Source organism: Podarcis pityusensis, assembly GCF_964106645.2.
Source record: "Podarcis pityusensis genome assembly, chromosome: 1".
In the NCBI taxonomy this organism is placed as follows: domain Eukaryota; kingdom Metazoa; phylum Chordata; class Lepidosauria; order Squamata; family Lacertidae; genus Podarcis; species Podarcis pityusensis.
In genome coordinates, this window is record NC_138028.1 from 47,831,942 (window position 1) to 47,847,169 (window position 15,228).

General features: G+C 41.3%; 1 protein-coding gene across 2 annotated transcripts in view; it reads right to left on the reverse strand.

Annotated features, from left to right (window-relative positions):
- Positions 1 to 15,228, reverse strand: part of GALNT16 (polypeptide N-acetylgalactosaminyltransferase 16) — a 139,408-nt gene that overhangs the window by 60,733 nt on the left and 63,447 nt on the right. For both annotated transcript variants that reach the window (XR_013982152.1, XM_080992968.1), the window contains exon 2: positions 5,137 to 5,312. Coding sequence is in view for 1 of the 2 variants with exons in the window: in XM_080992968.1 (XP_080849094.1) it covers positions 5,137 to 5,312 (176 nt within the window). In the remaining variant the exon portion in view is untranslated. The remainder of the gene's footprint in view (positions 1 to 5,136; positions 5,313 to 15,228) is intronic.

Consider the following 15,228-nt stretch of genomic DNA (forward strand, 5'->3'; position numbering starts at 1 on the left):
TATCTTGAGTTACAGGTATATTACACACACACACACACACACACACACACAGAGAGAGAGAGAGTGGGGTGGAGGCTGTTTGCGGATCATAAACAACAGAGAGAGTACAGACAGTGATAATTACATGATTAACAGTTGCAATTTGCATAACAGTTGCTAATAATACAGATATCCTGGCATTGGTAAGCCAATTAACATATGTAATGTGCTAAAAATCATTTGTCTTGGTTCACTCCACAAGTTATAGCATTGAACCACTTGCTGCATTGTTAATTCTGCAGTTTTGCATTGCTGCCTCCCTCCTGAAGGTCCTTTGCTACTTGAAGGGAAATTGCGGGTGTCACTGAAAAGGAGGCTGAAAAGTGCCCCCACTAGCTTTTGAATATTACCATGTCTGGTGTCAGAATTGTATCTGTTTATTATTTTGCATAAATACTAGTCTGTTTGTTCTATGTAGAATTTAGACGAGTGTGTGTGTGTGTGTGTGTGTGTGTGTGTGTGTTTTTCACATGGGAAGATGAGAAGGCAAACGCTTAAACCCCTATTATTGTTGTTGTGAATAGCATTATTAGGTCCTGTAATAGTGTTGCATGTGGACAAAGTTGGCATCTGGGTCTACCGCAGGGGCAGGTAGCCTGTTGTTACCAGTGTGTGGGTGTTTTTTGTTGGGGGGCTGTCAGTAAGCAAGTACAGTCACACCAGCAAAACTGTCTATCTGAGGGCAGTGTCACTGAAGATACTTGGAGCAGTTTCAGCTGATGTTCTGGTTTTCTCTTCTGTCCTGGTGTTGATTGTTCATGACTACTTTTTAGTGATACATTTCCTTGTAAAATGGTTTTTATCCGATTGTCTGCTAATTTAAGTACTGCAAATAGTGGAGCTTGCATTTCCAATCCAAAGCTAGTGCATGGTGTAGTACTGTATATGGCTTTGTGGTTTGTTTTTTTAAATGAAAAAGCAGTACAGTGGTACCTTGATTTACAAACTTAATCCATTCCAGAAGTCTGTTCTTAAACCGAAACCGTTCTTAAACTGAGGCACGCTTTCCCTAATGAGGCCTCCTGCCGCCGGTACCCTTCCACCATTCGGCTTCAGTTCTTAGACCGAGGTAAAGTTCGCAAACCGGGACACTACTTCCGGTTTTGTGGAGTTTGTAAACAGAATAGTTTGTAAACAGGACTGTTCCTAAACCAAGGTACTATTGTATCTGAATATGCAAATAAATATTACAGTTCATCCTCATCCTCAGTGTGGGGGATGTAATACTGACCTTCTTGATAGTGTGCTGTACGTGTTATAAAGTGCTATATAAAGCCTCCTAAACGTTTAAGAGCCAGTGGTGTGATCTAGTGGTTTGAATGCTGTTCTAGCACTCAGGGTATTGGGTTCAGTCAGGACATTCCTTGTGTGACCATGAGCCAGTTACCATTTCTCGCCCATGCCTACCTCACAGAGCTGTGAGGAGGATACATTGAAAAGGAGAATGATGTGCATCACACTGAGCTTTGTGGAGGAAGGGCAGGATAAAGAATAATGGTGTCATAATAATCAGCAGTTAAGGGGGTTTTCACGCATGCCTGTGAAAGCACTCTAGTGACCTGAACCCAGCAGCTTGGCCTGGGCAATACAGCATATACCTAGCTTGGTTCCAGGTAAACCAGGCATTCTCAGGTAAACATGCCATTTCCATAGCACACCCACACCTAACAAACCCAGAGTAATGAACCTAGGCAGACAGGGCACTATAAAGAAATTAAGATAAAGGGATTACATATACAGTAATGATCATGTCTGTAGCACCTCCCACAAATATATGGCATCATGTTTTCTGTTACTACTTTGCTATTGCTGCATATGTTGCAATGTTTTTATTTTGCCCTGAGAAGAAATCTGGAAGATAAGCCATATTCTGCTGTTAGGAAGACTTGCACAGATTTAACAACATTGTTTCTTTAAGCAAGTATTACAATACCAGTCATTTGCATTTGCCTTACCACAAATACCTCATAGTATGGTAAATATGCACAAAGAGCTACATGGATACATGCATAATTTTTATTTTTATTTTTTGGCCAACTTTCCATAGTTCAGTCATGAAAAAATGCATAATTACAACATAAAAAATAGTCATAAACAAAACATTAAAAATGCACAACGAAATCAATTTCCACTTAAATCATAAGATCTAAAATAAAGGTAAAAAATTGTATTGACAACAGCAACAACCCCACCCCCACCCCCAACAAACCCCGCTAAACAATACCCTAGTCCAATATTCAGTTCAGCAGCCTCAGCTTTTGTAGCTGGAGTCAGTCAGGGCCCTCCCCTCCCAGGTCGGGTAGAAAAAGGCCTGCAAGGTAGGGAGCTATTCTTCCAGGACTCACAACCAAGATCTCAAGTTGTAGGGAACAGCTTTTTCTTTTTACCTTTGCAACTTTGAATTTTGTGTTCCATGGGAGGGGGGCAACGATAATTTTGTGAAGACACTAACGAAACACTCAGATTTCATATGTATGGTCTCCAAGTATTTATCAGCAATCTCAAGACCCCATCTGTATTGTATATTTAACACAGTATCATGCCACTTTAAACAGCCATGGCTTCCCTCAAAGAATCCTGGGAACTGTAGTCCATGAAGGGTGCTGTTAGGAGACCCCTATTCCTCCCAGAGAGCTACAATTCTCAGAGTTCCCTGAGGACCACTCTGGTATTTATAGTTCTGTTAGGGAAATAGGGGTCTCCTAATAACTCTTGGCACCCTTAACAAACTACAGCTCCAAGGTTTCTGTGTGGGAAGCCATGACTGTGGTATAATAGTGCTGTAAATGTATGTTGCAAATGGGGGCCTGAATTGTTGAAGTATTCATATCCTGCTCTTGGCTTTATGCTAGATAGACCTGCCAACTCAATTGCTTTGAACAGTAGCCTGCTGATAATAAAAGTAATCTACAGTCCAAAGCCTCAGAGTCTTATCTGCCACCTCATCTCTTTCAAATAATCTTATCTCCTGATGCACTTAAATAACTGTGAACTGGTAAATGCTGAGATGCTTTCCTCTAACATCATTCTTTAGCTTACAATTCAGCGGAGATAGCAATGCCTCGAATTATCTGCGGATGGATGGGGGAATATTCAGTCCTTCAGCTCTTTTGTACAGCTGCCGGTCCAATCTTCAACAGTCCAGTCTTGCAACGACTTGCAAGGTATTTAGAAAGGGTATGGAAATCAAGGCTTGTACTTCATTTCTGTTTGTGAATGCATAATGTAGTGGAGAAATGTGAGAAACAGCAGTGAGGTACACTGGAGAAATGGAAGAATATACACAGAACACAGTGGGGAAATCGACAATAATCTGGTGTCTACAGGTTTAAAACAGGATTGTGAGCAGTAGCTTCAAAACAGCAATAATGAAGACTCATATTGGTACTCATGTTTCCATTCTCAGAAATTGCTCTCTTTGGCTGAAGTGGGGCGGACGTGAGTGTACATAGATTTTTTCACGTATTTCTGATTTTCTTCTAACTGGTCATATAATGAATGTCCTAAAGCAAAATTTGTGAAAGAATGAACAAAAATCCATATTTTAAAAATCAATATCAGTATCCAGCTCAGATGCCTCATGAAGCAACTGAATTGAAAACACAGCACTCATATCTCAGTTTAATAAGCCGAGGTGTGAATGAGCTTGTTGCCTGTGCATAAAACCCCTTTTCCCTCTTTTCACAGGCTGATCAATTAAACCAAGAAGCCATAGTTTCTACTTTTGTCTGAACTAGGAAACTAAGGGTTACCAGCCAAAAGTCTAACCCAGTTCCAAACCCTAGTTTAGGGTCCTGGCTTGTTCCAAAAGTGGCAATTACATGTAAAAGAATTAGCCTGCTGCAGCATTTCATGAAGAATAATTAACATTTAAAAGCAACTTATCTACTGTGCTGGTCTAAGCAAAACAGTACTAAAAACAATCAATATGAAAAAGCAACAGTGACACAAAGTTAATCAAAATCAGCATAAAACCACACAATAGCATGAAATCAGTAATTAGCACTTCAAACCAACAAGAGATGACAAAATAGTTCTTAGAGCTAAAAGCATGAAATGTAAACCATCTGGGAGAAGATAAAGGTATTCACCTGGTGGAGAAAAACCTGGTGCGAGGCAAGTCCCTGGGGAGAGTATTCCATAAGCAAGGAACCACCCCCAATAAGACCCTCCTGTTCCTTTGAAACCACCTACCTCACTTCATGAGGTGGAGCCGTCTCCAGTTAAGGTCTTACAGTCGGGGCAGCTACAAATGCAAGGAGGTCATCTTCTGGGTATCCCAAGCAGTTTGTTTTGCACCCTCCACATAGAGGCTGAAACACTTAAATTCACAACTGCAACCTCACTGCCAGCCTGCCCCACGCACCAACCGTCCAGGTAGGCAGGAGAGACCCTGCTGTTGCAAGAACAGCTCCATGGCACCATGCCAACAAGTCCTACTTCCACAAAACTATAGACAATTTGTTTCCAGTTAGGTTCTGCAGACATGGCTGGAACTATGGCCAGCTTACATTTTTAAAATGCCTGTTCTTTGCGTTGCATGCGGTCTTAATAATCTTTGCATGTTCAAAACAGAAAAGGAAAGCTTGTGCTAGGGGAAAATGGACCTTCTTAGCTTTACCTGTGAACACTACATTTGTCTTCCTCATAGGAAAGATGATTCAAGGATTGGCAAAGATAGTCTAGCACATGTGGGAGTCATAAAGCCACAGTAAAGGCTTGTAATATTGCAGGGTGCCCCCTGACCTCGGCTGACCAGCACTCTGAGCTTTACAATGTATTGGAATGTATTGACCTTAAATGGAGTTGTATTTCCTCTGGGCAGTGATGACCTTATATGGTGATGGGGGCAATTAAAGCCTTGACCGGATGAGGTAACGTGAGACATTGGCAAACGGCCATGCGGCTGGAAAGAGACAAAGGATAATAAAAAAGCTACCGGAGGAGAGAGAAGTTCGAAAGGAGCTGCTCATACCATCCTGAAAATATTGCTGGCTCTCTGTGTCTTTATTTTATGCTAAACTGCGCCATTTGTAACGGCTGGCTCCGACAAGCACAAGGTGATGGTTTGTAAACGGCAGCAGTCTGATACAGTACCTGTAATGCCTCGTGTCTCGAATGGGCCGGTCGCTGCTGAGCTTGTCACTCTCTAACTGATTGAAGGCATGTTGCCGATAAGGATCTTCTCCGGCCTTCAGCAGCTTTGAGGAGACATATGCCTTTTCATCAAAACCCCGTAAGCCACTTTTCTCTGCTTGTGGTGGCTTGGATGCCTAGAGGGAGGCAAGACCAAGATTTAGTTCTGTGTATGAAATGAGAGCTTTTTAGGACCTATTTTACATAATATAGACCTTTCTATACCAAGACCACATTGCATGGCAATGACCTCAAGGACAAACTCAAAGAAAATGGTGTCTAGGTAATTATGCTGCTACACAATGACCATGTAATTTCTTATGCTCATGACAGGAGAAAGGACTATTTTTCTCCTCGTACTCTATCGACTGAGGGTGTCCCCACATTCACTATTTTACGAGTAGGATTCAAGTGTATACTGGAAATGTAGGCTTGGCCAATTAAAGTGGACTAAAATTGCACAAAACAAATCCATATAACCCCCACCCCTCTACCTTATATAGGAGCAAATTCTCTTTTTTTTCAATTTTTCAAATTAATTTTCCACATTTATCACAAACATAACATATAAAACACACAAAAGAAAATACATTACAGGACTAAAGAGAAATAAAACAAAAATAAAAGACTTATTACTTCTAAAACTCTATTTAACTTTCATTGTCAACTGACTTCCTTGAATCCCCTCTAACTGAATTTCACTGAATCACTTTGTAACCGTTCTCCAAAATCTCCAAAATGGGCACTATCTCAGCCATTCCCAACCTGGTGCCCTCCAGATGTTTTGGACTATAGCATGGTGGCTGAGGCTGATGAGAGCTTTAGCCCAAAACATCTGGAGGGTACCAGGTTGGCAAAGGCTACACTATCTGGTGTGGAGACCTGGCTGTGCACTGTCAAAGAGTCCACTAAGATGCTCAAAGAATCTATAATAGGAAGTACACAATTCACAGTCCCATACAAACATGATGTGGTAAGTACCCCGCCACTTGCCTTGTTTGAACAATGCCCCCCCTCTGTTGGTACAATAGACACTTTCTCCTCACCCCAGGCTGAAATGAGTGTGGTTGCTACAATAAAAGAGACCTAAAATTGTTCTGCACTGCATAGAAAGGGTGATTGATTCCACAGTCCTGAAAGCTTTTCTCGGAAGTACAGCTTCACTGAGAGAAAGAAGAGTGCACAAATGAAGAAAAATATTTGTTAAAATGGCAGAAGAAAGCCGTTTTTGAGCCTGTTGTCAGTAACTGCTCACACACCCACAGAGAAGAAAGCCAGTGTAATAAAATGAACAGCCTTGGAAAATGCATCCTATTTTGATTCACAGAACACAGAAGACACATCTTTTCTTCCAGCTCTAACGATCCCAGAGTTGTTGGGTTTTTTAGCTTTAGCACATTTAAAATAGCTTATTTTCAATATGGCTGTTGTACAATTGACTGTTCAGCAGAGGATAATGCCAACATTTAAAAACTATCCATGGGAACGTGGGAGGACAATAAGACGTGAGCAGCATACAGCTTTTACCCCCTCTAATGTACTGAAGGGGACTGGAATTTTGAAGGGGAAAATAGCATAAGCTAATACGATTCCTTAACCAATAGGAGGTAGTGCTTTTTTGTGTAGGGTCCTCTCAGGCTTGAGGGCAGATGGCTGTGGGCTCAACAGAGCCCTAGCTGTCATATCACCATGAGTGTGCCACCCATATATTCACCTCCAGTTTTTACACATATTGCTCATGGGGGTCATAACTCCTTCACTTCTTAATTTTTCAACATTTATGTCCTATTTTCCCTCCAAACAGTATATATAAGGTGATCTAATTTTATCTTCTCAACTACAGTGGGTGATTCCAGGCAGGTGTTCATAACGGGATGGTATTCCTCATGCATGTAAGTTTAGTTTAGTTTTTGCTGCATTGTGGTTGGCATCAAAATGCCAGCCCTTATTCCCTCTCCCACCTGCCCCCAATTTTATTCAGAAAACCCAATAAATTAAAAAAATCCCTGTTGCCAATTATCTGTTTGTGATACCTACATAACCTATTTTGCAGTATTAAGCCCCTGTATTTGGTACTCACTACCAGACTGGCTAGACTGTAATAGTGAAGTCCTACCTGAGGGCTCATCAACGCTTCATAATGTTTCAGGGTTTTGTAAAGTCTAAAATTCAAATATTATAAAACCGAACACAAATACCACTTACTGTGCACAGCCACTGTTAGAGCCATTGGCATCTGAAGAAATGTAAACATCACGGGTGGTCAAATTATCTGCCTCTCACATGGAGAGACAAAGCATCAAAGAACATCCAGAACAGTGAAACAAATAATTGGAGAACATGATGGGGGGGGGGGGAATGAACTTTGGAAGAAACAATTTGTGAACAGATCATTCACAAACATGGATTTCGAATTAGTCATGACCCCCCCAGACTAAATTGAGCTGTGTAGGTTCTATACTTCCTGTGCTTCATATTCATCTATTATTGTTGTGCTGTTTTCCATGAGAGATATGAATTGTGCAAATATTGCTTTGTGTTTGTGGGTGGGTGGGTTGTTTTTTAAATAATAATAAAAACCTAACATGTTCTCTATCTCTGAATACAGTTTTCTTTTGTACCATAGAATTCAACATGAGTGACCTCCACTGCGACACTAGATTTTTTAAAGCCTGCCCTAAAAAACATTGGCTATTTGATACTGTCACCCAGACGCTTCAAGTCCAGGTTGGATGTTATCCGGCTGCCACATGCAACAGTGCGTTTTTAATGACAAATAGCTGGAGCAGAGTGCACGTTTCGATGGCAGAATGGCTGGGGGAAGATGTTGCCTCAGCCATTTCCCACTGAATTCACATGTTATGCTGAACTCAGATCCAAACTGTCTCTCTCTCTACATGTGTACAAGTGATTGCCTGAAAGAGTATACACTTGTAGATTTGTATAACAGCGGAGTAGGGGGGGCAATTGATGGAGCAGCAGCACTAGGGAACTGACTCTTTCTCTCACACTCTTCCTAATTGAAATCCCTTGCCTCAGAAACCTGTAATAGCCTCAGAGGCAAAATCTGGGTGCCCATCTTCCTGCCCCACCCCCAGAAAAGGCAACAGCAGCCTGGGAGTATGTGTGACCTTGAATAATTTTTTTCCACTCCCCACATGAGGCTGGTTTTAAACTTTAAAAGAAGGTTGTCAAGAGATCTGACCACAGACATGTGTCAAGTGTATGTCAGTCAACAAGTGACGGCTGTTGAATTTTAGGGTGGCCAATTATGCTTTACCAAGAAAGGATTTGCATCACTAAAAAAGGGTGGGCACCAAATTTGCATAAAATCTGCATGGGGCTAATTCTCATCCTTCCCATCTAAAAACAAAACAAACAAATTTCTATCAACATTAGGTTTAGAAATTTCAAAATGAACAAGCAAACAAATGAAAATAATTACATTTTAGGCCTGCATTCATTTAATTTATTAGCAAAAGATTTCTGCTACCCCCACATAGCCAGATGTTTCTACCCAAAGATTAGGAGAGAAACCACGTCTTTCATTCTCTAAGAAGGAGATGCATGAACATTTTCTGTGGCAGTGGCAGTGTTGTAGCAAGTCTCCTGGAGCCATTATAGACAAATGGTTTCATCTAATTCAGCTAGAAACTGTGGCTCTTGCATTACTACTGACATTTAAAGAAAATAACATTTGGAGTGGCTTTCAGCCAAAACTGTTTTCTGGCATCACGTGCTCAGCTAATTGCTCGGCTTTTCATATTCTAAGCACCATTATGAGCCTCCCTTGACATTCTTTCCAAACCTAAAACTTCTAATGAAACCAATGGAAATTCAAATACTCAGGGAGAAATAAGAGCAGTGAGAGGTAACCGGCTGGATTCAAGTTGGTAGTACTGGGAAAACCAATTGCCATGAAAAATGAGAGTGAACCAGCTTCTTCTCTATCCATGACTAAGCCAAATACTTTGTGGTTGGAATCCTTTATCTCCTGATTAAATGCAACAGGCATGTCAGTGAGAATGTATATCAACTATAGTGAGATTTTCTAAAATTAAAAGGTGTACACCTTTACGCCTCTGTCCTAGAGCTTTTTTAATCGACTAAACCGAAAGGTCACGTCCCAACAGAAAAACAGGTAGTGTAATTGGTTTTTTGAGTAGTCATCTGTGCAGTTCCACAAATGTTGCCTATATCTGTGGAAAGCAAAGTTCAGAACCTTCTAGAACTTCCTGATTAAAAGTTTTGGTGAGAAGCTCACCCCCAACCTTCAAGGCACATGCTAAAGGTGAATGGCTCCTTTCCTAATGATCACTAGCATGAAACATACCTTTTTCAAAGATGCTACACACTGAGTCAACCTCTTCATCAAACTATCCACTACAACCCCAAAGTCCCGGTTCAGTCCAGACACCATGAGTGTCTTACTTGGCTACAAGTGATCGCCAAAGAATTAGATATGTGAAATTAAGATTTTTTTTGCTCCAACATGCATCACTTTACAGTTGTTTACATTGAATCACATTTGCCATTTTATTGCCTATTCACTTAGCTTGGAGAGATCCTTTTTTAATTGATATTTTTATATTGTTTTAATTCTATTACTGTGATTACTTTTTAATAATTATCTTTTCTATGTTTAAACTTTTTTCGATTTTATCTCTGTGTGGGTTTTTTAATCTATAAGTCTCATAGAGTCCCAGTCTGGGAAAAAGGTGAGCTATAAGTAAATATAATAATAATATTTTTTTTAGTCTTACTATCCTACTCTCTACTTCATGTTACATAACCAGTTCCTGATGCACAAAATCCATCTCTTCTCTTATTCTATAACTGCTTACCTTACTCAGGAGTCTTTGGTGAGGGACTTTGTCAACAGCTTTTTGAAGGTCCAAGCAAGTACACAATGTCAATCACCTCTATCTATGTTATGTACTGAAGTTCTCACCCTGGGCTAGCAGGGGGATACTGTATATAGTTCAGGTCCACATATGCAAATAAGGGATTGAAAGTGACGTTCAGTGATTGGATAGTTACAGAAAATGGTTACTATTGCGTTCTAGTGGAGCTCTATATAAGCAGGCCGGCTGAACCCTTCAGTTCAGTTCTGTTCTGGCCTGTGAATAAACAAGAGCTGTTTGAAGAAATCGCTGTGTCGTCTGATATGTTCACCCACAACTTAACAATCTATATGCTTGCTGACACTGTCAAAGAACTCTAATATGTTTGTAAGCAGGGCTTATTCCTTCAAAAGCCATGCTGCTTCTGCTTCTGCAAGGCTTGTTCTGCTGGACCCACTCTATTCTCTTGACCATTATTTGTCGTAACTGATTTTAATATTGTGCTTTTAAATGGTTGCAGCTCACCTTGGAACTTCATGCTGAAAGGCAGGTAAGAAATCTAATGAATGAATGATCAAGCTCCCGTATGTGCCATATAAGAGCAACTGTACAAGAGATGGGACAGAGAGGGAAAGAGAGCAGAGAGGCCCCTATGGGCCTTCCAAGTCTGAGCCACAGAGGATGGTGCAATCCTGTTGCGAGGAGAGAGAACCAATGCATACAGGGAGGGAGTGCATCAGGAATCATTATAGCATATGGGTAAAACTGAAACAAAGAAAAAATTACTGTTGGAATCAAATCAAAGGTGACTGCTCTAGAAAGACAAAGTAAATGTCAGAAGACTGAACAACGTAGAAATGTTCAAGCCTTTCCACATCTTACATTGGTATTATCATACAATTTTGTACCACTATGAGATCTGACTTACACTTACTACTTTAGGAAGGAAAAAGACTTTCCCTCTGATCAGGCCTTTTATTTGCCTCAACTGCTAGAGTTTATTCAGTTTATTAGGATTCAGCACAGCATTCCCATTATCTGTTCATCCTGCATACTTGTGCTTCCTTATTCCTGCTTGGGTTGATAGCATCAGTGGCCATTATCTCCTCACTGTTATACAGAGCAGAGATTATTTTCAATTACCAGAATCCCGAGAACTGTGCTATGTGTAAGTCTGAAGCCGTAAATGTCTAATTTTTATGATGTTTGAATGAACTTGCCACTTTCTCAAATGGAGTACTCAATCTTATTAGTTGTGTGAAAAGAAAAGTACTGTTGGGGTGGATAAAAGCTTTCAAATATGCAAAAAGCAGCTATATGCTGGGATGATAAGAACTGGTGTTTTCAGTGGCTATTAGGACAAGGAATGCGGTTGAATGATAAAGGAAAGACTGAAGAAGAATTGTCAAATCAGAACAATCAGGCAATGGAATTACGGAATAATCAGGGCTTTGCATATCCTGAGCCGATAAGAGTCAAAATTCTGTGCCAGGAAAATAAAATGTGATGTAAGCAATGTCCATGGCCATACTAAATTTGCACCCCAAGGAAGCAGGGCTGTCAATAGGAAAGGTATAAGACACAAGCAAGCATAGCCAAATCCTTCCTAGGATGAAAAGGCTGAATTCTCTTCTGCCTGAAATGTGTTATCATCAGATCCTACTGTAGCCAGAGTTTTAGGAATCAAAAAACTGTTTTGGTTCAGTTTGAAATACAGTGTTGCCCACAGCAAGGATTTCTTTCTTTATAAAAGTGCATCTACATCAAGGCGATATACACTAAAAACGTAGAACATCATCTGATTCTTTAAATACACACACACACACACACACACACATACACACACAGTAATAAAATATAACAAATAAAAAATTAAACAGCTGCAAAGGCCCGCCGGCACAACCAAGTTTTCAAGAGGTGCCTGAAAGTAAAAACTGAGCATGCTTGTTAACTATTACTGGCAATGGTAAAAATCCAACCTCTGGTAGAGGCCATCAGGCCCCTGTTACACAGGGGTAACTAACGGTGCTTCACAGTACAGTACCTTTTTCTCGAGGAAAAACGGTGTCGGTAATCACCAGGTTCATAGCGATCCGCCTTCCACTACTGCCCTTTTCACAGGGGGCAAATCACGGGACCCCCCAAAATGTTCGCCACCCGATAAGCCAGACAAGCAGTCGCCTGCCCTGCCCCATCTCCTCATAATGGCTAGGCCTCACTGCGCCTGCGCCGCCAACTAGCTGTGCACTCATGGGGTCACAAAGACTGCATCCACACCCCTATGCCCCAGGCTTCTTTTTTTGCCCTCCTTCCATGCCCACCAAAAGCTCCAGGCCCCACCCACTGCCAACTAAAGGATGGAAAGGCAGTGTGCATGCGTGACAGCCAGGCTCCTGTGCCAGGGGCACCTCTGAAACCTTGCCCTATTGCAAGGCTGGGAAGGGCAAGGGGATAAAAGCATTGACGCTTGAGGACTTCCGGGTTGGCGCCTCTGGCAATGGCGGATTTCCTCCGATCGGGAGGAATCCGCTCCGTGGAAAACAGGGTCTGAACCGCCACGGCAAGGCGGAGACCCATCAAAAACCACAGGCGGGAGAAGCCTGTGGACGTGGGATTCAGCTGGCACCTTTGCGCGCCCCCTACCCGCGGGGAAACCCGGTTTTCGGGGATCCGGAGCGATGTGGGGTGAGTGGCGCGGTGCTTTGAATCGACTGCTTCTTTCACGGAGTGAAGCCGCATTGCTGTTGCCGGAGAGCGCTGACTTTTTCCCATGAACAATTGGATTTTAAACAACTGCCCGTGAGTAGAACGGAAAATTGGATTAAGAAATTTTTTAATTTGGCACTGAAGCGGGAAGGTCTAAACAGGAAGTCCGCCTTCCGCTTTTTGTAGATAGATTGAAGCAAAGACACGGCAAGCTAGAGTTTAGAAAGTCGTCTATAAAGGATCAAAATTTCATCATTTAAAATTACTGAACCCCCCTTGGAAGCAGGAGAAGAGGGGGGAACCCTTTTTAGACTGTTTAAACCTGCAGAAGAGAGAGCAAAGAAAGGCAATTTCCCACCGTCTTGAACCTGGGAGCGGGGTGTCAGGACAGACGTTCTGGGGAAGTTCATTGACTATGGACAAACGTTTTTGACAGATAGTTAAAAGAAGAGAAACATATTGATTCCATTGTTCCCTTTCGCATTTAAAAGGAACAAAATATTGACAAAATATCCGAAAAAGGAAAACTTTGTTGCTAGATCTGCTTTAAAAAAAAAAAAAAGATGGATACAAAAAGTAATTGTTTCCCCTAGAGGGAGCTTATGAAACTGTTTTTAAAACCAAACTGGGGAGCTTTGCAGCTATAATAGATTAAGATCGTGGGACCAGACTTTGACCTTGAACAAGAATGTACTCGGAGGCTCTGGTGTTTGCCTTTTGCAAGAGAAGTGCTTTATTGGAACAGTTACATGAGAAGATGGATTTGATGACTGTTGCGATCGGAAATTTTGGACAGACAGTGGGTACCTATATAGAACCCACTCAGGAATTAATCCAGGAATGTGCTTTGACAGATGAGATGAAGGAGGAGGCTGTTGCTGGACCCCGGGTGGCAGAGATGGAGGGAGCTGTGGCCCAGCAGGAACATGAGCTGTTGGATTTGACGAATGAACCTGGAAAAAGTCAAACTTGGAGAGATGGAGTTCTGGTTGGCTTGGAGATGGGGGGCTGGATGGACCCCCCTATGCAGGGATGTTTTGATTTTTCAAGTCTGGCTTTGGGCTGGGGGGAGCTCGGAGTTGTGGGGGCCCTTAACTTTGGAGGGGCCTTGAAACATGCCTTCAAATACCACGTGGATTTCGGTGTTGACTATGGAAAAGGGGCTGACCTGCCGAGAAGGGACAAAAATATTGTCAAGCTGGAGTCTCCCCGAGTGAAAGGAGCAGAAGACAAAGTAAAGTACAGGTATAAATATGAAGAAGACCTGCAGAAGGGACATGGAAGAGACTTAAGAGCATTGGACATAAGGTCACCAAGTTGATGGACTAGATGGATGGGATAGAAAGGACTGACAAAACCCGAGACTAGGAAAAAGAGACGACGGATGAAGATTGGAAGAAAGTTTTAAAAATTCATTTAGAAAAGTATTGTAAAATTAATGAGTATTAGAAAAATGTTGGAATGAAATTATTGGGCTTTAGCAGAAATGTTAAAAAGAATTATGTAAGAATATGTAATGGTTAAGAGAATTTGGTATAAATACGATTTAAGTTTTAAGTTTTAGGACTTTTTATGGTAAGATAAGGTTAAAATAGATTAAGGTAATTTAATGACAGAATATTGTGAAAGATGGAAAGGATTTCCTGAGATAATTAATAACTAGAATACAAAAAAGGGAGGTGGGAGGAGGTCGATGAAATAAGGTAATGACAGTTAAGGATCTGGGAATACTGGATTCGTTTTTAAATTTTTTGTTTATTTTTGCTTTTTGATTTTGATGTGTATTTTGTTTTTTCTTTTTGATTTTGGTTGTTATTGATTTGTATTGCTTAATTGTTACTTTTATCTACTTTTTCCTTTCTTTTTTTCTCTCTTGGTTTTTCCTTCTTATTTCTTTGTAACCTTAAAATTCTCAATAAATATCATTTTAATAAAATAAAATAAAATAAAATAAAAGCATTGATGCTTGCCTTTCCACCTAAACAGCCTGTTCTTAGGATCTGGGCATGGGGGATGAGGGTGGGAACGGTAGAATCGTAGAGTTGGAAGGGAACACGGAGATCATCGCAAGATTGAAGGAGGGATGTGCCAGTACTGTGTACCATTGAGTACCACCAGAAAAAAGCCCAGGATTATCTCAGTGATGGAGCTGGCACATAAGGGCTCTAGGAATCCTTAAGGTATCCTGGGCCCAAGTTGTATATCAACACAAGAAACCTGAAACTTGTCAATTAATATTCTGGTCAATGGTCTACATCAAATATCCTCTGAATAACCTAGGGTCCAGGTTAGAGCCTGGAGTGGCTCCAGTTTCTAAATCATCTTCTCTCTTTGTGTCAGATGAAGGTCCACATAGCTGGCTCAAGACATTTTGCTGCCCAAGGGAGAGCAGCAAATGGTACCATCCGCAGTGCATATAGACGCATAGCACTCAAGGCTAGTCAGAAAATCCCACTGGGGCATCTGTCCTCCCTGGCAGCAGCAATGCAACACAGCAACCATT